General features: G+C 52.0%; 1 protein-coding gene across 10 annotated transcripts in view; it reads right to left on the reverse strand.

Annotated features, from left to right (window-relative positions):
• Positions 1-20,494, reverse strand: part of CACNA1D (calcium voltage-gated channel subunit alpha1 D) — a 328,454-nt gene that overhangs the window by 42,712 nt on the left and 265,248 nt on the right. For 5 of the 10 annotated variants that reach the window (XM_067043914.1, XM_059075734.2, XM_067043916.1 and 2 more), the window contains 5 exons: positions 20,055-20,201; positions 18,097-18,298; positions 16,118-16,276; positions 14,693-14,803; positions 6,072-6,155 (listed from right to left, as the gene is read on the reverse strand). In XM_067043914.1, coding sequence (XP_066900015.1) covers positions 6,072-6,155; positions 14,693-14,803; positions 16,118-16,276; positions 18,097-18,298; positions 20,055-20,201 — 703 coding nt within the window. Of the gene's footprint in view, positions 1-5,528; positions 5,613-6,071; positions 6,156-14,692; positions 14,804-16,117; positions 16,277-18,096; positions 18,299-20,054; positions 20,202-20,494 lie in introns of all 10 variants that reach the window. The other 5 variants (XM_067043912.1, XM_067043911.1, XM_067043917.1 and 2 more) reach the window with 3 other exon arrangements.

Consider the following 20,494-nt stretch of genomic DNA (forward strand, 5'->3'; position numbering starts at 1 on the left):
AAATAGAAGGAGTCTGGGCACATCACATCACAACTGAAATTCAACGAGATTACTAAGCCAGGACTAACGGGTTCTGATGGGGTTAAAAAGGAGTCCCTGCTTCACCTGGGATGCTCGGAACGTGCCCTCTGCAATGGGTTGGTCAAAGCCTGGTCACTCTTTTTACATTCCTTCTATCATCTCATCTCAAAATGGATCACATCTCCTTAAAAGGACAGATGATGGTTTTTAACTCATGACTTTAGCGAGCGAAGGAATTTGTTTTCCCAAGTTCTCATGCTTGCCCACACCAACTCCCTAAGGGCTGTGTGCAGGAGGCTCCAGTCTCACCCATACAGCTGGATTGTGAGGGGATGTCGTGTGTGTGTGTGTGTGTGTGTGCACTTGCCTATGCTCAAGGGGACCAGAGTGTGCATAAGACAGAACACTCTATAGTATATTTCTGCAATGTCCATAACTTGTGTGTTGGACTTACAAGAGAATAAGGAGGCTGGGTGTTTGGGAAGACACTCTTTCTGGCCATGACTTGGCCCAAGCCTCTTCTGCTGGCCCCTCCCTAGCCAACGCCAAGTCTGACAGACCTTTTACACTCCCCTTATGACATGAGAAAGTTAGCAGACAAACTGACTTCTGAAGGGCACATCTCTTTTTCAACTGCTATCTTTGAAGTATGACAAATCTTGGCCTATGAACTTGAAACCATGGGTAGTCTTTTGCTCAAAAAAAAAAAAAACAAAGAAGAGGAAAAGACAGCATTTGTGGAGGGACAAGGCAGCACAACATGCAAAAGAGGAAGGACAGAGCAAATGGCACACCAGGCTGCGTGCACCCCCAGTGCAGCCTGTGACACCCCCCCACATGCCTCACTGGGCAGGGGAGGGTGTCACTGGTAGCACTGGGGGAAAGTACAAGTTGCCAAAATATCCTACAAATGGAGGGACCCTGAGGATGGCTTTGCCTAAACTACAAACACCAGCCTGATGAAAAGGGGAGGCCAGCTCTCACCCTGAGCTACACACTGACACTGCCTGGGGATCTTTAACAACTCTGATGCCTAGCTCTCACCCCAAAGCTTCTTACTTAATCGATCTGGGGTGGCCCCAAGCTTTCCCAGGTGGTTGCAACACACAGCCAGAGCCAAGAGCAGCAGCCCAAGGCCAGGATAAAGCTGGGCCATGTCTTCAGCTGGTCACCCACACCAGCTCATTCCCTTTAGGTCTGGAGGGGCCACACAGAATGAGACCGCCAGAAAAGCCCATGCAGGCTGTTACAGCTAAGCAATGGGCCCTTCTGGAGTTGATGAGGTTTCAGTACTCGGATGCAAAGAGAGCAGCTGCCATCCCCATCTTCCTTACACGGGGTGGAGGAGGCTCAGAAACACAGGTAGCTGCTGAAGGGTGGAAATGGACCATGAGAAAGCTGCCACTCCTGGGATCAACCGCAGGACACCCCCAGAGGCTGTGAGACTAGGGAAGGTCTCACTCCCCAGGGAGTTTTCCACTGATAGCACGAGGGGCTGAAAGATGTTTCAATAGATGGAATTCCAGTGTCATCCCAGGGCCTGGACTAGATGACCTCGGTAACTCTTTCCCGAGGTGCCATAGTCTTCATCTGGAAACCCTACAGGGAAATGGACTGTCAGCCTTAGGAAGCCCAACTATGCCAGAGTCTGGAAAGCTCCTTCCCACAGGGCTCCCAAGCAGGCTCTTGCAATGTAGGCTCTGGGCCAACCCCCTGCAACTACGGAAGGCAAATGAGCCCTGAGCTTCCCGAGTGCAAAGGGATCAGTCTGCATTTATGCATTAATTCCCATCTTTTCCTAGAAAAGCTGAAAGGATGCAGTTTTCCAATTCAGACAGGAAGCAAACCAGTTACCCTCAGGCATCCTGGAGAGTTCTTGTTGGGGAGCCTCTCTCTGACTACTTCTGAGCTGGTATGTAACACCTCTGGGGTGGAAGGCTTCTGTATTTGGGATTGCTGAGTTTGTCTCCAGAAACCAGCGACCTGGTCCCTAGAAAAGGGTTAGCATACAGCATGCTAACAACGTGACCGTGGATTTAGAACGAGAGGCTGAGTGTAGCTGTGGCCCACCTGGTCCAACCCGGGTACACAACAAGTCAGGGACAATCCTTAGGTCCCTGGGAGTGCCCTCCCTACTGACTCTGTACATGCTCTTAAGTAATAACAATGCAGACATTGCTGCTAAACAAGTGTTTTGCCTCCCCGCCAATAATGATAATCGGAAAGACTAAATGTCAGCAACAGCCATTTCCCAGGTTAGGCAGAATATGATGCTGGATCATTTCTCCATTCAAGGAACAAACAGGCATCGAAGAAGGAGCAAACCCGAGCCTGCCAGTCCTCATCTGACATTTTAGCAGCTTGATGACATAATGAGCAACTGTGATGAAGTCCATGAGAGCTATCAAACCATGACCGTGGCAGGGTAGGGGTCACGGGAGGGGGCGGCAGGACGGAGGGGGCCAGGTGAGCATGCAAGCAGGACAACAGAAAGGGCCATCCAAAATGTTTTTGCAAAGAATACAAACGCAAGCTCGATTTCTCATTTCCAGGCCACATCGTTCATTCTCGAAGACTATGGTGCCATGTCACACAGCCAAGCGTGACTGACCAAGATGGCCCCAGCTCAGGCCCCAGGCTGGAGACAACAAAATAGGGCACAGCAAACAATTTAGATGACCACGACCCACAGCACTCTTGTGAAACTCAGCGAAAACCAAAGGTGGGGAAGCCAAAGACAAGTATACAGTCTTTCGAGTGCTTTTGCTTTAACAACGACTTCACCGTATATATGTTTATATATACTTGCCGCTACAATTTTCTAAAAACAAAACCAACATGAAAGTCAATTAGGCAACGGAAAAGAAAGAGCAACAGAGGTTGGGAGAGACAGCACAGCAAGTTAAACATTGCAAAAAATGATGACTTATGGCAGCTAAAAACAGCCAACAATGGACCAAGAGTATTCATGCTCCGCTGAGTCAGGAGTGCAGGGGACAGGGCCACCAAGGGAAATGATGTGTGCTGCTTCCCGGGGAACTCGGCATGGGGGCGTGTAGAGGAACTACCGGCTACACTCAGAGAGTTATGTCACCAGAGGTTAAGGACATCCAGTCTCTCCTGTCTTTGTGCCGTGGCCTGAGGGTCGTAGATGCCCAATAAAGATGTGATGAAGGACTGAATAAATGAGAAGGTGGCCTTGAGCGTCCCCTCTTCACCGAGGCCCAGCACAGAAATGCTGAGGCCCCCTAAGGTGGTTTTCTACTGGGCCAGGGCCTTGAACTCGCCTTGCTCCCGGCTCAGGAAGGTTTGGTCTCAGGCTCCATCTGACCAGGGGAAAGGTCACGTACCGAAAAACAGCATGAGGATGTTGACTGGTAGGATTTTTGAGTCTGACTGAATGCCAGTGAAAGCCTGTATTATACAGAAACCCCAAAGTCAAATGCTAACTAAAAAATTTCGTGTGGGCTTTTATAGACCTGTGGCTTTCCTGACTGATGGAAGGTGAAGGGGGACACGTCTGAGACACTGCTGGGCAGGGCTGCACCACAGGGAAGGCACAGTGGGCTCGGCCCCAGCACGCCGCACGTACTGTCGGCGGTGGACCAGTGCTGGGGGGTCAGGCATTAGAGAGCTGGGCTGTCCACTTGGTGAACAAACCCTGGCCACATCCTGGTGCCCAGAAGCTAAGCATGGACCCCACCACCTACACACCACGTGAAGCACGGAGCGCTCCAGGGAGACCTGCTCAAATTGTCACTTATGATATTTTCACTTCCATTATAGACCACCTCTGACTCACATAAGGGTCTGGTTCCAGAATGTTCACATAAGTGTACTTTGATGCAGGCTGTAAGTGCTTTATGTGGTGAGATGATTAAGCAGGCAGATGTCTGGTCATAAACTCAGGAGAGAGCCCCTGGCAGCCCAGGGAGGGTCCTATGTTCTCCCGTTAGCATCAGATTATTTTATAACCAAGCATAATTCACACATTATGAATGGCAATTTTATACCTGACTTGTGGAATATTTCACATAACGTGGAATTTATATAAGTCTGGGCTTCTGGAGGTTGGCCGATCTATGTACCTAAGTCTAGTAAAATACCATTTCAGTACCTGGTCTTGGCATGAATTTGAGTGTCATGAGGCTTAATTCATACCCTCATGGACATGGTAATGTCTTACAGTTCATTTCGCTTATTATTACAAGGAAAATCTATATTTAAAATAATACCATTGTATCTCCCTAACACTTTGGGAGTTTAAGCAAGTATTTTCACCAATACGCCTATCATTTTGTCATTGCAACATACCTATGAAGCAGGGAGGGCAGACATCGTTCACCCCAGTGGTTCACGAGGGAACTGAGGCCCAGGTCCAGGCTAGCACTGTCCTGCTACTCTACACTCCACAGTCAGCCTGGCCCCCAAAGCGGTGGCATACAGAGATCTCATCATTCTTATTTGGTACAGGCTGTCTGGGCACCAGGATGGACCATATGAGCCTGCAGGTGTCAGCCAGGCAGAGCGTGGCAATCCCTTCCCAGCCAGGCATGGGGGGAGGAGGGCCAGGTTGGCACCGTGGAGCAGGAAACCAGCACAGCACGGCAGCCTACCCCTTGCTCCACCTGTCCCTGAGAAGGGCTCCACACAACCTGAGCGCCCATGGAGGCCTGCTGATGAACTGGGGACAGACCAGGTGGGCAGGGCCAGTTCTGCCCGCATCAGGCCCTCCCGGTCTGGGCATGGGTCAGATCTGAGAGGGGCCGGTGGGAGGTGGTGCTCCCCCTTCTGCAGCCTCTGAGTTTTGAGGAAGGTTCTCAGGATGCTTCCTAAAGGTTGGGTGGGGTGTTCACTCCACCTAGCACCGCTCCTCAACAAAGGATTCAACTGGATGCAACAAAGGAGCGCTGACACCCTCTTCTGATACACACGAGGCCCTCCTTCCCCTGGCCCAGGGCAGCCTTCAATCTGCGTCACTATTTGGGGAGCGAGGATAGGCATGTTCCCCAGCGTCACCAGTAGGGCTCAGCAGACACAGGGTACGGGTGAGGGGACACCCGCAGCAGTGGCCACGTGCTCAGGGCATGGCTGTGGGGTTTCCCTCCTGTGCCTTCACAGACCCACAGTGGGTACCAGGGCACACGTTATGAACTCTGCTTTCCAGCTCAAAAATTTTAACTGAGGCACGAGGCAGCCAGGGGCCCTGCCAAGGTCACCCAGCTACTGAGCGATAATGTTCACATACCCACACAATTAACTCCTAGTCCTTAACATTTTAATCAGGTCTTCTTTAAAAATAATGTTTTCCTTCTTTCCCCACTCTCATTCAGGGGAAGGGGATGGGGGGTGGCCGGGGCAGGGAGGGAAGAGGACAAAATGTTCTTAGTCTTTTGAAGCAAATGTGTGCTTGAATTTCTAAAGTGTACAGAGATCCATGGGGAGGGTTTCTGGTCTCCTCTGTGTTAGATTTAATGAGGTTATAGGACACAAAATTTGCTACTTACATTCACTTCAGTTATAGCAATATCAACGACGCTACCAACAACAATTAAGGCATCAAAAGTGTTCCATGCATCAGTGAAATAGTGCTGTGAGAGCAAGCATTCAGAAGCCACAGAAGAGAGGAAGCACAACAGGAAAAAAAGAAGAAAAGGACAGTGTTATAAAAGGGGAACATTCTAGCATCAAGCCACCTGGCTACTTGAAAAATCACCCTAAAACAAACATGTTATAGGTACATCACTTCGGGTATTGCCTCTGACACAGCAAATCAAAACAGTTAGAGATGCCTATCTTGCCCTGCCTACCGCTGACTCGGCTTAACGCTGCAAAACAGTCAGTCCTCCAAAAGGCGATGTGTGTCTAAAGGCCTGGGGATCAAGCTCTATGCTAAAAGGCCTCTTTTCTGCAGCTCTCGTTAGAAAACTCCTGGTTTTCGATCAAGTACGACTGGGCTCTGTGACTTGTCCAGGTGATGCAGTGCAGGGCCGGGCGGGTGTGCAGACAGAGACAGGATGGGAGGTGGCCCCGGGCGGGCACATACTCACGTCGGCTTCGCTGAGCGCCACGTCTACAATGCTGCCGATTACGATGAGGGAGTCAAACGTGTTCCAGGCATCACTAAAGTACCCCTGGACAGAGTGGGCAGGGGCAGACGTTTATGAGCACGTAGGAAGGAGAAGCCACACCGACCACGTGGGGACACACCCGGGCCCCACAACAACCACGGCAACCAGGGGGTGTGGGAGGGCCAAAGGGAAGCGCCCATACCATCCACCGGTGCAGAGGGACACGGGGTGGGTGCACCTGCATGTGTGAGAGAGGCCACAGGTGCATGGGCCAACACATACACACACACACACACACACACACACACACACCCCTCCACACACACACACACACACACCCCACATACACACACACACGATGCAGACCGCGGCCCTGGGCAGCACTGAACCAAGCCAAGTACCTGCAGGACAGAGCGAGGCACTTGCCGACCCTGCCCTGGCACCCAAGGTCACAACCCCAACCCCTCGCTAGCTGAGGGAGGAGAAGGCCCTCCTACTCCTTGCATGGGGTCCCCAGTCACCTCCTTCTCTTCTTCCACGTCAAGACCACTATGACCGGCGTTTCACACATTCTCACTGCTGTGCCCTTGAAACAAACCAGTAACCCTGCCCCTCCTCGACAGTCCAAGTACTGCAAAGGGTGTGCCCCCACGGCAGGATGTCCTCACAGAGCTCTCGGTCTAAAGGGACACGAAGGCTTACAGGGAGACAGGCCAGCGATGCGCGCCGTCTGAGGCAGAGGTGTGGCTTGTAGGGCTGCGGGATCAGTGCACAGAAGGTCTCGCAGGGGAAGGAGCGCTCAGGGATGGTGAAGATGTTCGAGGGCTCCCACTGTCCCGCAGAGCAGCCCCTCTCCTGACGGGCTCCTTCTTCCTCCCCAGCTCTGGCTTCCCTCCCCTCCCTCTGCATCCTCCAGGCTGAGCGGACTCCTTTCCATCCCTCAAACCACCACCAGGTTCTTGCCCACCTCCTGAGGCCTCTGGGACCCTAGCCTCCCCACCCCAACTCTACCTGCCCACGTCCACTTCCTCCTTCACACTCAGCTCAAATGCCAACGCCCTGATGGCATGTTTTCAGATCCTCCTGACTTATACCTCCCATCCTGGGGACTCCGAATGTCTCTCAGGTCTTGATCACTGAATCTGGGGCCTCTGCCTGCAGGTCTACCCCATGGAAAACCCTCTGAGGATGAGGACTGCGCTGACTGCTCTGTCCCCTCCTCCACTAATCCCACCACCCAGCCCAGAGCCGTGAGCCCATACAGTGCTTGACACGTGGCAAGGTCTCCTCCTTCCACCACCTTGCACCCTCCTGGTTATGCAGCTCTGCCCTATTCTTGTTATTTCAGGTCCTTGTACCTTGTTGAAGGTACAACACCCCTACGACTGTGACTTACAAATCTGTACATACATGGCATACATTTTGCATCCTCTTCTGGGCTCAGCACAGTAGGTGCTAAATTACTGCCTGTTGTCTCCTGATACCCCCCAGGAAGCCCTGAGTCGGAGGGGGTGGTGGGGAGAACAGTGCACGGAGGCGTCTGGTTGCAAGGTCAACAACTGTCTGCAAACCGACTGCATCTTTTCAACAAGCCAGGACGTGTTGTGGAAATAATAATTCAGGTCTGAATCATATAAAAAGGGGCCCAGTGTGTTTACAACGCGGTACACTTAGTGCTGGATCAAGAACACCGAACAGAAGGTACTTTGAAGTGTCAGGTCCCATGAATTGGTGATCAAGTGCAGGCCCAGAGGAAGCCACTGCAGAGCCCCGGCCTTTTATGACACTATGGAGAATGTGGACACGCTGGCTGTTCTAACAACCGGAGGAGGGATGTTCTAATCCCTGTTAATCACCCCAGGTGCATTTATGGGGGACCTGTAATGCTGACTTAGGGTTTGAGATTTTTTTTAAATTTCATCTTAAATAATGTAAGATTTTCCCAACCAACTGCCATGACTTCTGACCCCGCCCCCGCCCCCCTGCCATCTCCTCTCTCCTCCTCTCCCACAATCCCAGCACCTATCTCATACTTACTTACCCTCACGGACTGACTGCCACCCTCCCAGACCCCTCTGTCAACCCTCTAACAAGTAAACAAAAGCTCGCCTGCACCAGCTCTGATGATCTGTGATAAACGTCTAATGGGAGCGTCTGCTTAATAAAGACAATGTCTTACTCCTTACAGCTTCTCTTCTCAAGATGCGGGACTCTTGGCTGGCAAAACAGGAGAGGCGGGCCACGGTAAGGACAGGACTGGTGCCCCTCAGGAAGCTGGCTGTGCTGGTCAGAGAGGAGACCCAGAGCCTGTGCCGGGAAGTAAAGGCACATTCTGCTTCCCTCCCCGAGGACAGGGCCAAACCAAAAAGTCAGCTGGATCACGTGGTGCGCTGAGTGCCACCGTTGTACCCGGGTTGTGAGAACACAGGGTTTGCTCTTAAATTATTTGCATCTCTGCGAATGGTAACACACGGTGGGCTGACTGGCAGCCTGGCCACAGAGCACACTCTGAGGTGCAGAGCCTGTCCTTTTCTTCGTGGATTTAACAGCAACCCAGAACTGCAGAGAGCATGGTGAGCCTTTCCCTCTCCTCTAGAGAGGAACTGATGCCTTAGAAAGGTGTGGTCATCAGTAACAACTGGGGCTCTAGGGAACAGAGAGCTGTGAAGACCCACTGTCCCTCCTGTCCTGTCCCACACCATGGGCCCTGCCCCCTTCTTGCTACAGTACATCCTTTACCGGAGGCCAAGCCCACCACCATTCAGGGCTCTGAATGCCCCTCTTACCTACTTGAGATTTTATTCCTGAGTAGCTCCTCTCTCTCTGTATGTCTCTGTGTCTCTGTCTCTCCAGAATGATCAGTATTCACCTTTGGATCATTCCTATCAGCCTGCAAACTATTCTCCAACTGGCCCATCCTGACCCACTGTGATGTATAAAGTCACTTTAAATCAGCACGATAGGGGCTTGATGTTTGGGGTCCTGGAACTCTTTGGTAATCTCATCAACACCCTCTCTGGAGGGTCCACTGCACTCACAGAGTTGTGCCCAAATTCTAGAGGGTTCCTGGACTGACACCCTCATCTAGGCGACAGGAGGCTTGAGTTGCTGCAGGTGGCTGGAATCACAGGCTCTGGCCAGATGGCTTGCTAGGGGTCCCGGGGAGGCAGAAAATGCCAGCCCCCCCCTTCTTCCCACATCCTGTTTCCCTGTTTAGTAGCCTCCTAGGTAATAAAATCACTGTCAAGTGAGTATGACTCAGCCCCACCCCTTTCCCATCAAAGCCACTGCAGCGTCTGGGTAACCAGAAGGTTAGAGCTTCTAGCACGGCGCCCACTTGCATGCTCTCTCCTCTTGGCCAGTCACACGAGGGTCTCCCACAACTGAATGTGGAGACCAGGGCCCCTCAGGTGGAACCAGCAGTTCCCTACCAGTCTGGCCACAGTTGGCCCATATTATTTTTTGTCCAGCCTCACCCATTTGAAAGGATCAAGCAAGTCAGCTACATGCAATAACATTTATTACTCGGAAACACTTCTGACTCTAGGAATTTAAAATCATAACCCAGACTAACGTGGGCTTAGGGCCAGGAAGCTCCCTTGTTTCTAAGAACTCTATCTTGATTGTCCATTAACATAATCTCTGGCTAGACTATAGGCTCCTGGAAGGAGAGCTGGACCCCCAGCCAGGATAGAGCATGGGCTTGGCACATGGTGGGCGGCAAAGTCTATGCAATGGAAACAAGAGAAGCAGCCCAAGTCCAGGATCTTTTCGCTGCCCGGCCTTTTGGGGTTTACTGAGGCAGCCGGATCACTTACCAATTTCTGCCAGGGACTGTCTGGGAAGCATTCGACCCAAGGGATGACCCACAGTGCCAACTTTGGGTGGAAACTGTAATTGACAGCTTTCTAACCAGCATAAGCCTTTCCAAAGGTCAAGTGGAGGCTTAAAGAAAAATACGTTCACTTTTGGCCACTCTGCTCTGCCCATATCGCCTGCGATAGAAAAGCCGGTGGTGCCTGATGCCGAGAGGCTGCACCCACAGGCTCATCCATCCATTCCTTTCTTCCTTCTGCCACTTCCCATGGAGTAACCAGCAGGTAGCAGGCATCATGTGAGACAAACACAACCCGGCCTTGAGCAGCTAATGGAGAGGGAGGCATGGGGGGTACTGATGTTGGCAATGCACAGTGAGCATCTAACAGAAGCACATGTGAAGGGGAGAGCTGACCCTGGCTGGGCTGGGGGGGCCACTGTGATGGAGGAGCCCACATTCCAGACAGGCCTTAAAAGATAACAGGGTGGAAAAAGGGCTTCCAGACACAGAAGCACGTGCCACGGAAAGGTCCCACATGGTAACAGTGGGGATGGGGTGCAGAGGAGGAATGGCTAGGAGCGCACGGCCGGAAATGAGGCAGAAATGTAAGTGTGCTAGTGTCTGGTGCAGAACTTTGATTATTTGACTACGAAATTACCTTTTTTTTTTTTTTTTTTTCATACAACAGGTGGCACAGTCAGCTTTCGGTTTACGAAGGGAGAGTGTGGAAGATGAAGGGGGGCGCTGAGGCCAGAGGTAGGAGATGGTTCAGCAGTCAAGGAAGGCAAGAGGGAGGAGGGCAGCGGAGGCTGGGGTGAGACGAGCTGGCCGCTGAGGCCCTGGGCGTGCACGCGTCTTACCGGGGGAGAAGGGGACCAAGGGGGAGCTCCGGGATACCCCGGCCTTGAAGGGATAGGCTGAGCCCATGAAGGAGTCTGACATCAAGTTCTAGTTAAGGAGAGTTAATATTTCCTCTCAAGCATTATTTGGCATTAAAATAAATCACTGAGATACATTTATGAGATATATATATATACATATATATATGTATGTGATCACTGAAGAACTGAAAAGATAGTGTCAGGGTTTCTTCCCAGGAGGTGCAGAATGTGCTCCAGGAAAATTGCTGGGGCTGATGAAGCAGGCTTATTCCTGCCAGGGACCCTGGGGGAGGGAGTGCTGTCCTGGGAGGCATATGGGACCAGATGACCCAGTGTCCACGACACACCAGCTCTGCACAAAAGCACGAGGACAGCACTAAAGCACTTTCTTCTTTCCCCAAACCCAGTAACTCTCAACGTTTTCCAAGCTCAAGTGGCTAGGCAGGTAAATTAGACATTTTCAAAGTACAGTTGGCGCTTGAACAATGTGGCTTTGCACTGTGCATGTCCAGATACACATGGATGTTTTTCAAGAGTAAATACCACAGCCCTACGTGGTTCGTGGTTGGATGAATCAATGGGTGCAGAGGAACCTCGGACAGGGAGCGGCGGCTCTAAGTAATACTCAGATTAACCCGCATTTTGTTCAAGGGTCAAGTGTAGAACCAGGATCAAAATGCTTCGAGGTCTAAGACTTGGGAACCAAGTGTGGCTCCCTGAGGAAAAGCCCACATGGAGGCAGGTAACGTACTTGAACAGGTGCTGGACAAAACACCAGATGGGCAGCTTCTGGAAGCACAAAGGAGGAACCTCAGGCAAATCAGAAGTGCTCCTTAGACCTCCGGGAGCCAGTACTTCGGACAAGGCCCTTCTTCTTCAATGTCCCTCCATGCAGCAAGAGAATTCACTTGAGAAGTCCAGCGGCTGCCCCTTGGGAGTACTGGAGGGGAAGGCCAGGGGAACAGGGCTTGGTTCTTATCTATATTATGGCCCACCTTTCAAAACCCTAGGGCGGCTCAGTCGCTCCAAGTGTACGAGGTCGATGCCTGATGGGTGGGTCTTCCCTGTGGAGCCGACACAACCCACTGAGCAGCCTGCTTGCTCGGCCCTCACTCCTCGGCTCTTTGGCGTCTCACCACCTTCCATGCTCGCCTAACCCACACTCAAAACAACTTTTCCCCTGGAGTGATCCCGGCTCCCCACCAGGGAAGCTCCCAGCTCGGACCACATCCCACTAAATGCGCTCTCACTCAGGAGGCCCCGTTTACCAGTCAGGCCCTTGGGTCAGCTTCCTCCACTCGTTTCAACCCTTCCTCCTATGATGCCTTCTCACCTCCCAGGAAGGATTCGAACTTCACCCTCTGTGTTTCTATTACAAAGCAGCTGCAACCCTGTCTCTCCTGACAGATGCTGACAAGTCCTCCCAGAGCACGCGCCCCTCACTGTGGAGGACACAGCCCCAAAGGACCCTGCGACAAAGCTCCCCGGGAGAGACAAAGACTTTCTGAGATGAAGCTTATGGGCCAGGTTCTCAGCCCGCTGGCCCTCTGGCCATCTCCTCACAGGGACGCTTCCCTTTGCCACCTTTGCAACACAGCTCCTCAGCCCCACTGCCCCTCTGATGGGTAGGAGGGCCTCGCTGACTTCTTTGTGGAAGGCTACTCACCTGGCCTTGCTTTGCTAACACCAAAGAGGAGATGGGAGAGTCAGGAAGCATTTTAAGAAGAGCTTTGCTTCTTGGTGAAATGACTCTCTCCAGCTCCTCCAGACACACCGTCACAACACCAAGTCCATCTGCTTCGCCAATGCAGTGACAGTGCCCCTCAAACATAGAGGTGCTGCTACTGCTGCTTTAAAATTTCTCTCACTTGTAATCTGAGGTTGTCTTCTGCTGTGAAAATACCTTGCGGAGGAAAACTACGAAGCGGCACAATTTATAGTGGAAATCACTCATTTAAAAACTCTGATCGGGCTTCCCTGGTGGCGCAGTGGTTGAGAGTCCGCCTGCCGATGCAGGGGACACGGGTTCGTGCCCCGGTCCGGGAGGATCCCACGTGCCGCGGAGCGGCTGGGCCCGTGAGCCATGGCCGCTGAGCCTGCGCGTCCGGAGCCTGTGCTCCGCGGTGGGAGGGGCCACAACAGTGAGAGGCCCGCGTACCGCAAAAAAAAAAAAAAAAAACTCTGATCGATCAGTACTGATTATAAATTAGCTACTCATTTCCCCTCGGCCTCACCAGCCTGTTCACACGCCACTGAACTCTCCCCTCCCAGGTTTGGTATCAGTGGTTCACCAGACACAGCCACTGACAGCGCACACGCAGACGCACACGGACTCACACACATGCCGTGGGCAAATATGCCTTCTCAGAGCTTAATCACCCGGCAGGGCAAGACATGGCAAGGGGATCTAGGAAATGTTGCATAGATACGTGCCATGTTGCCTTGATCAAGTTCTTTTTGAGTTCTCACTCTGCAACCTTTCCATCAGTCCAGACAAATGTTGATCAAAGACGGAAAGGGGAAAGGGAAGCAAACCAAAAATCTCAAAGGAAATTCAGAAGAGTTTGGTCGGGGCAGGGAAGAATGTGCATGTGTGCAGATATGGACAAGTCACAGTAACTAGCATCTGGCCATGCAAAAATGCCAAGTTTGACCCCACTGCAATCACCCCGATCGATCACTTACAAGCGTCCTTTCTTTTTGGTCCACAAAGATCTGATAAAGATTGCATAGGAATTAATTCAAATTAAAGAAGGGAACAGTTCTGAATTAGAATTCCACTTACGGATGGAGTATGTGAAACCGTCATTTCATAATCCGAGTCTTACTTAAATTAGTGTTGTCAGATACCTTACACCCTGATGAACAGACACTGGGGTCACTGAACTCATTCTCTAGCTCTGATGGGTGGAGGCTTTGCTAGAAAAGAAACTGAGGGTCAAATGTCTCACAGCTCGGCCAGGATCTGCTCCTCCGTCTACGGCTTTAGGACGAGGGAACATCACCACTTGATGATGGGGAGGGTGGTCGCCATAGTAACCGTCCTGACACGTCCACAGCATGGGGCTACATGCCGAGCACTCTTGTAAGCGTGGCACACAGAGTGATTCTCACTCCTCCAAACTGCCCTGTGAGGCGGGACTACTAGCGCCCTCATTTCATGGGTGAGGAAATGGAGGCACAGAGCAGTGAAGTATCGACAAGTTGCTTGGGGATTTGGAGCCAGTCTGGTCCCAGAATGGTGCGTGCCCTTTGACACTACACTATCTGGACAACTGTGGACTGCAGTCACTCTGTCCTAAAGGAGACATAATATGCAGAGCAGTCCAACACAGTTTAAAATGCTCATGTCTTGTTTTGTCTTAAAGTCAAGTGAAATATTTTTCCAAATTAAACAAACGAAAGATGGCATGGCTGTGAGAGGTCTGCAGCTGGAAGGATTTTCCATAAAAGGTGAAAAAGATGCTGTAGACCAAGAACAAAGAAAACCGAAGTCTTTATGCTGGAAATGTAAAAGTAAAATCAGGGCCGAATTATTTCTGATGGGTTATGTGAAAACAATGCCTCCAATGCTCCAGTAATGAGGCGAGTTTCCTTGAGACAGTCTGACACACGCTCTTCTAGAAACGGAAAATCAGGTTTCAAAACAATCTCCATTCTGCAAATTCCTAATTCTCTCTTCTTCTTTTTCTCAGAATCGTTTCTGTGAGGTTTTGTTTTCGCAGATTTATTTTTCCCATACGTACACAGATGCCCTAATCAGACTTTAACGTTCTCGGGTGATAACCTAGTTAACGGCCAGAACAATCCAGCATAATCCAATAACACAAGACTAACAGGAAGTGGGTGATTCTTTGGAGTGATTCAGCTACAGCCTTTGACAAGTGGGTTCAGCAACTCACCTTAGGTTTAAATGCAATGACTTTCAAAACCATCTCGACAGTGAACACCCCGGTGAAGACCATGTTCAGGATGTCCATGGCGTCATTAAACATCTTGGACTGCTCGTAGTGCTGTGGATGGAAGCAGAGGCACGGTTCTCAGGGCTCCACTCCAGACTCGCCAAAGGAGGCTCCCCAGCCCGCCACCCCCTGCAGGCGTCCGTCCTCCTGCCACGCGGACAGGGAGGCAACCTCCCCGGTCCAGCACCCTCTCCCAGTGATTCCGCTGACCCTGCGAGGGCACATGGTTGGCCCCCCACAAAGCGCAGGGGGGCCTGACAAGATGAGGGTGACCACACGATGAAGGGGAAAGACATCCACTTCCTCTGCTCGGAATAAAGGGAATCCACCCTTTCTCCCAGCAGGGTTTCTACTCAGGGCCTTGACCCAGGCACAATGCAGAACACACCCACAGGTCTATGGACAGAGGTAGGATTCGGTTAGGATACATTATATGCCATTTAGGCCTATATTCAATCAAAGGCACTGTTATCTTGCCATCATGCTTTTCCCTACATCAGCAGAGGGTCCTCATTCATAAGGAATTCTTAAATTTAAGGAAAGGGCCAGAAAACGTACCCTTGGCTGCCTTTACACTCATCTTCCAGACAGCACTGGGAGTTGGTTTGATTGGCTCAAGTTCTTAGAGCCAGTGGGAAACTGAATCTAGACCTTGGCCACTCTTGTCCTAGTGCAATATCCACTAGGCAACACAAGTGCCGGAAACGCTCACTATCCATACCGCTCTGTAATCCAACGTGGCCAATTGAAGTGAGCTGCATTCCTTGCCCCCAGAGTGAGCAGTCGCTGTCAGGCAGGTCAAACTCAGTACTCCACGGACCAGGAGACTCCCCACTGCCATGCTGAGAGTGACTTGAGGACAGGAATGACACTCTGTGACAGGCCCAGAGCAAAGCGTCTGACACAAATTACCCAGGCTAAATTTTGTTTCCCACTTTACCAATCGACAAAGCCAGGCTCGGGGGATTTAAGTAACTTTCCCCGGGTCACCCAGCTGCTAAGGAGTCAAGTCAGGATTGAAGACCCTGCCTGTTCATTTCCACACAGACAGAGCTTTAGTCCACAACCACTCCCTGGCCACAGAAGCCCACAGTAAAGGTTTACAGGCCTGCAAGCCATGCTGGGGCTCCACCTAGAAATGTCACTTATGGTCACGCTGTACAGTCTCTTACGCAGAAGAGTGACTGTAAACTCCTGCCACGGCAACTGTTAGCCAGAATGGGAGTCTGGCCAAACTACAGCCCAGACTCATCAGATAATCAAACCCTTCCTCCTGTGAGGGGGCGGCATTCCACCCTCAGAATTTGGGGCATGGGGCTGCACCGAAGGCCCAGACGTGATCCACGCGGCTGTCTCCATTTTTACCTGCATGGCCAAGCAGAGTGTGTTGAGCATGATGAGGACAAACATCATGTATTCGAAAGGCGAGGAGTTCACCACGTACCAGAACTTGTACTGGTAGGGGTTTTTGGGGATGTATCTCCGCAAGGGACGTGCTTTCAAGGCGTATTCAACACACTGACGCTGCAATGGCAGAAAAGAGCAACGGGGATCCTGAGCACGTCTATGGAAGAAGGACACAGTTCTCGTCTGCCCTGAAAAGCTGGTGCACACCTACTGGGAGGGAGGGAGAACGAGGGGAAACCGCCAGCGCAACCCGCACAGGTACCACTCAGCATCACTGACAAAGGGCCCCCAGCTCCATCACCTCATCTGGTCCTCACAGCAGCCTTCGAGGGTAAGCAGAGCACCCAGTTTGCTTCCATTTCACTTATATTAAAAGACCGAGGTCCTGCGGTGCATTAAGCAGAGATGCAAAGCCTTGACCCACATCTTATCCCTGACCTTCCTTGATGCTGGTGGAGTACATCTCTAGTGCTCCTGCCCAGGGAAGGAAGCCAAGTAACGAGAGGCAAGGAAGTCCTCAAGAACCAGAGGGGCTGGGCTGACTCCCTGAGATTGGAGGTCCCATGGCTGCTCCAGGATGGACCCATACAAGACGCCTACCAGAAGCCAGAACGAGCGTGTTAACCCTAAGTATCTAATGGTGAGTGAGCTGTGTGTCTGTCTGAGAGCTTTTGAGGCTCAGGAGCTTGTCGTGTTCATCTTAGAACCCCCAGGACGTGGTCCATGACGATGGCCAGAGCACCGCCCCGCCCACTGATGCTGGGGCCGAGACCGGTCCACCCTTTGCAGCAAGCCCAGAGGGAGCCTCCAGCCCCGAAAGCCTTTTCAGCATCACACCCTACTTGCTCCTAGGCCCAGACCAACCACAGGCTCTCTCTGTCCAGGACCTGGCCCTGCTGTGACCTCACGTGCTGACTCTTGGGACCCCTGACTGGAGCCTATCCTGGACCTCGTGGTGACCTAGTTTCAGCTCTGGTTCTGCCTGGGTCTTGCCCTGACACTCTTCTTCCTTAGCGGGGGTCGGGAGGGGTGAAGAGCTGGGCCAGGCCTCCCTCAGACCGTCACTGATAAAATCTGCAGGGACGCCCTGACAACTCACAGCAACATCTTCCTATAAACCAAGCTGTCCTCGTGTTTCGCCCAGTGGAGATGCTGCAGCCTGAGACAGACGGCATCACCATGCACGGCGGCTTCCCGCCAGGAAGCCCGGGCTGGCAGATGATTCTTGCTCTCTATGTAATCATCACACAGAGATGGCTACTGATAGAGGGCCTGGGGGAAACTCCCAGAACAGAGTCTCGATCTCACAAACTATCTTTTAGGGCTGAAAAAGACCTTTAAAAGTAACTCCTTAATGCCCTCAATTTAGAGAGAAGGGAGACAGCTCAGACAGGAGGTGGAGGCACACCCACAGTCACAGAGCAGGTGCAGGTAGAACAGGACCAGACAGGTCTCCTGGCTCCCTCGCATCATCACACGATCAGAGCCAAAGGCCCCCGCACCTAGCAGACTGGTTCAAACGAGGTGCTAGATCAAGAGAGTGATGCCAGTGCAATCTTAGTCCCAAGTTTAAAGTTAGCGACTTTCGAGGGACTGTGTGAGTGTCACTGGGTGCTTTCTGGCCCCAGGCCACAGCATCCTACGTGACTCTGAGCTGTCACTAGTGGGTCCTGACCACAGACGGTGGCCTAGGTATCCTGACTTCTCACTCACATGTCTGGGGGTAAATTTCAAAACAACAGCCTAATCTGCATCCGGGAAACTAACTCTCCACACTGATGACTCACAATGGCTGAGAGTGTGCTCTGAGCAGGGCCCAAGCCCCAGGGCCAGAGAGCAGGTGGGCACCCTTCTCTGTACACGTGGGAAGCTGTCAAAAGAGAAATCAGTCCTCTTTGGCTCCAGGGACAGAAGCCCAAACAGTGTGTGACTTTAACCTGATTTTTGTCCAGCTCACAGTTCTTATACTCTTTCTCGCCCTGCTCCTGAAATGTGACGATGACGAAGCCCACAAAGATGTTCATCATGAAGAACGCTACGATGATGATGTAGATGATGAAGAAGATGGAGATCTCCACGCGGTAGTTGTAGATGGGGCCGACGTTCTCTCCGTTCGAGTCGATGGCTTTGTACAGCAACCTGGAGGGCAGAGGATCCAGTGAGCACCGGCGCCGCTCGGCCAGCAGCCCGGCCCCGCTGGCTTCTGACCACCTCTGTGGGCACTGATGGTCGGACCCCTCGCTGGGAGCCCACCCCAAGGCCCCAGGACACGTGGAGGTCCCTCAGGAAGCCTCCTGAGCGTTATTAGGCCAATCAGCCCAGCACCCGGCGGAGGGAACACCTGGGATACATTTGTTGACTGATTGCTTGGAAGACTGGAAAAGATTTTGCAAATATCCAATAATGCTCCTTTCTAGCCACAGACAGAAGAGAGGAAGGACATCACACGGAAGACACTGGCGGGACTGAAAGCTGTAAACTCGAGACAACGAGCGAGCGGCCAGGGCATTTCCAAAGAACTACGGGAGGTTCCCCAATCTGAAACAAGCGCTAAAATTAAATATGTGCCGGGCAGAACTCTGAGCAGAGAGGGGGCAATCACTGCAACAGCCTCCAATTCAATGCATGCTCCTTCTGATGCAGATTCAGCCCTTCCAGGCACCCACCCGAGGCATGCACTGTGCTAGGTGCCTTCACATCCATCTGGAAAGGTGGACATACGGTCGTCCCTGTCTTTCGGAAGCTCAGAGAGGCATCTAAGTGCCAAGGTCACAGTCCTGGGGGCAGAGCCGGAGTTGAGCCCACCTCCCCTGAGCCCCAAGCCCCAAGTTTGTTCATTTCCCTGCCATCCCCGGTGGCAGCTGCCACCCAGATTTACTAAAGTGCAGTGTTTAAAACCTGAGACCACAGCTAGTGCCTCTGCAGAGTGCAGGCTCTCCATGCTCCTCTTCTCGCAGGACCAATCCGCCAATGAACGAGCCCCACCCAACTGTCCTTCTACTTTGCAGACACCCCACACATTCAGAGAGTCCTGCCAGCCTGTCCACCCTCCTCTGGGCATGAGAACTTGACATTCAGAGCTCTATCAACATATATATGTTCTGGTGGCAGGAACTGAGGCGCCGTCAGAGAGCAGAGAACGACAAAGGGACAAGAGCTCTCCTTTTGTATTCTACCTTCTTCCTTCTTTCCACTTTTCTTACCTCACCCATCAAAATCCTAGCCATTCCTCAGGACCCTATGCTGCATATCTCTGACTCACCAGGACACTGCTGCTTGGCTGGGCTGAGGACACTGACTAAACATGGGCTTTGAAAGGGGAAACCACACCGAGACAGCCCTGTTTCTTCCACAGGGCTTAGTACAGCATGTTGCATGGAGTTGGTATCAAGAGCACACTTTACGAATGAGCCAGCGAGCGCGGCAGTGAAAGATGTGGCACAATGGCACGTATTAGTACATTACTGGGAGTGAATGAACAAATGAATGAACCGTCTGGGGCACTATAAAGGGCCTCTTTAGGAACAGTGTAGAGTGGCAGCTTTACTGACGAGGTGACACAGGAGCTGGCCTGAAAAATGCCTCTGGGGACTCCCCATCCACATCCAGCGATGCCCCCCAGGGGCCCGCTGACAGATACCCCCCTTCCACCAATTCAGCTTCCCAAATCCGAGAGTCCTGGCTGCCCTCTGGGGTTAATCCTTTGCCTAATCAGACAGAGGAGCCCTGTGGGCCAGAAGTGAGTGATAAGTGGCCCAAAGTTAAAAAGTCATAGAAGAGGCCTACAAAACTGGAGAAAAGCAGCAGGACTCGCTCTCCAGGAGAGACGGCTCAGCGCAGAGCACCCGCGGAGCAGCAGGAGGGGCCCTGGGAGACACGCGATCTCGGTACTCACGCGGGCCAGCCCTCGAACGTGGAGACCGTGAACAGAGCCATCATAGCTGAGAGGACGTTGTCAAAGTTGAAATCGCTGTTTTGCCAGATCCTCTCACGGACCAGAGGGTTATCGACCTCCCCATCCTTGTAGAGGATGAAGAGCCCCCTAGAGAGGAAAGGAAGTGGGTGGTCACCCTGGCAGGATGTGGAATCTGTCACACTGCCCGATCCCTCCCCCGGCCAGGCCACCGTTCTGAGCATGGCACAGCCTGCGTTTCTCCATATCTTGCCCTGCACTTAGCCTACTCTACGGTTCAAATAACCGTGCAGCAATGACTAAAGGAGTATTCTCCAGAGTGACCAGGCAGATACGCAGCCTGATCACAAATGAAAGCTACCAAACAAGAACCATTCCCTCATACAATGGCCTCAAAGTGTGCAATGAAGAACCGAAAGTTT

Source organism: Kogia breviceps, chromosome 10, assembly GCF_026419965.1.
Source record: "Kogia breviceps isolate mKogBre1 chromosome 10, mKogBre1 haplotype 1, whole genome shotgun sequence".
NCBI classification, from domain to species: Eukaryota; Metazoa; Chordata; class Mammalia; order Artiodactyla; family Physeteridae; genus Kogia; species Kogia breviceps.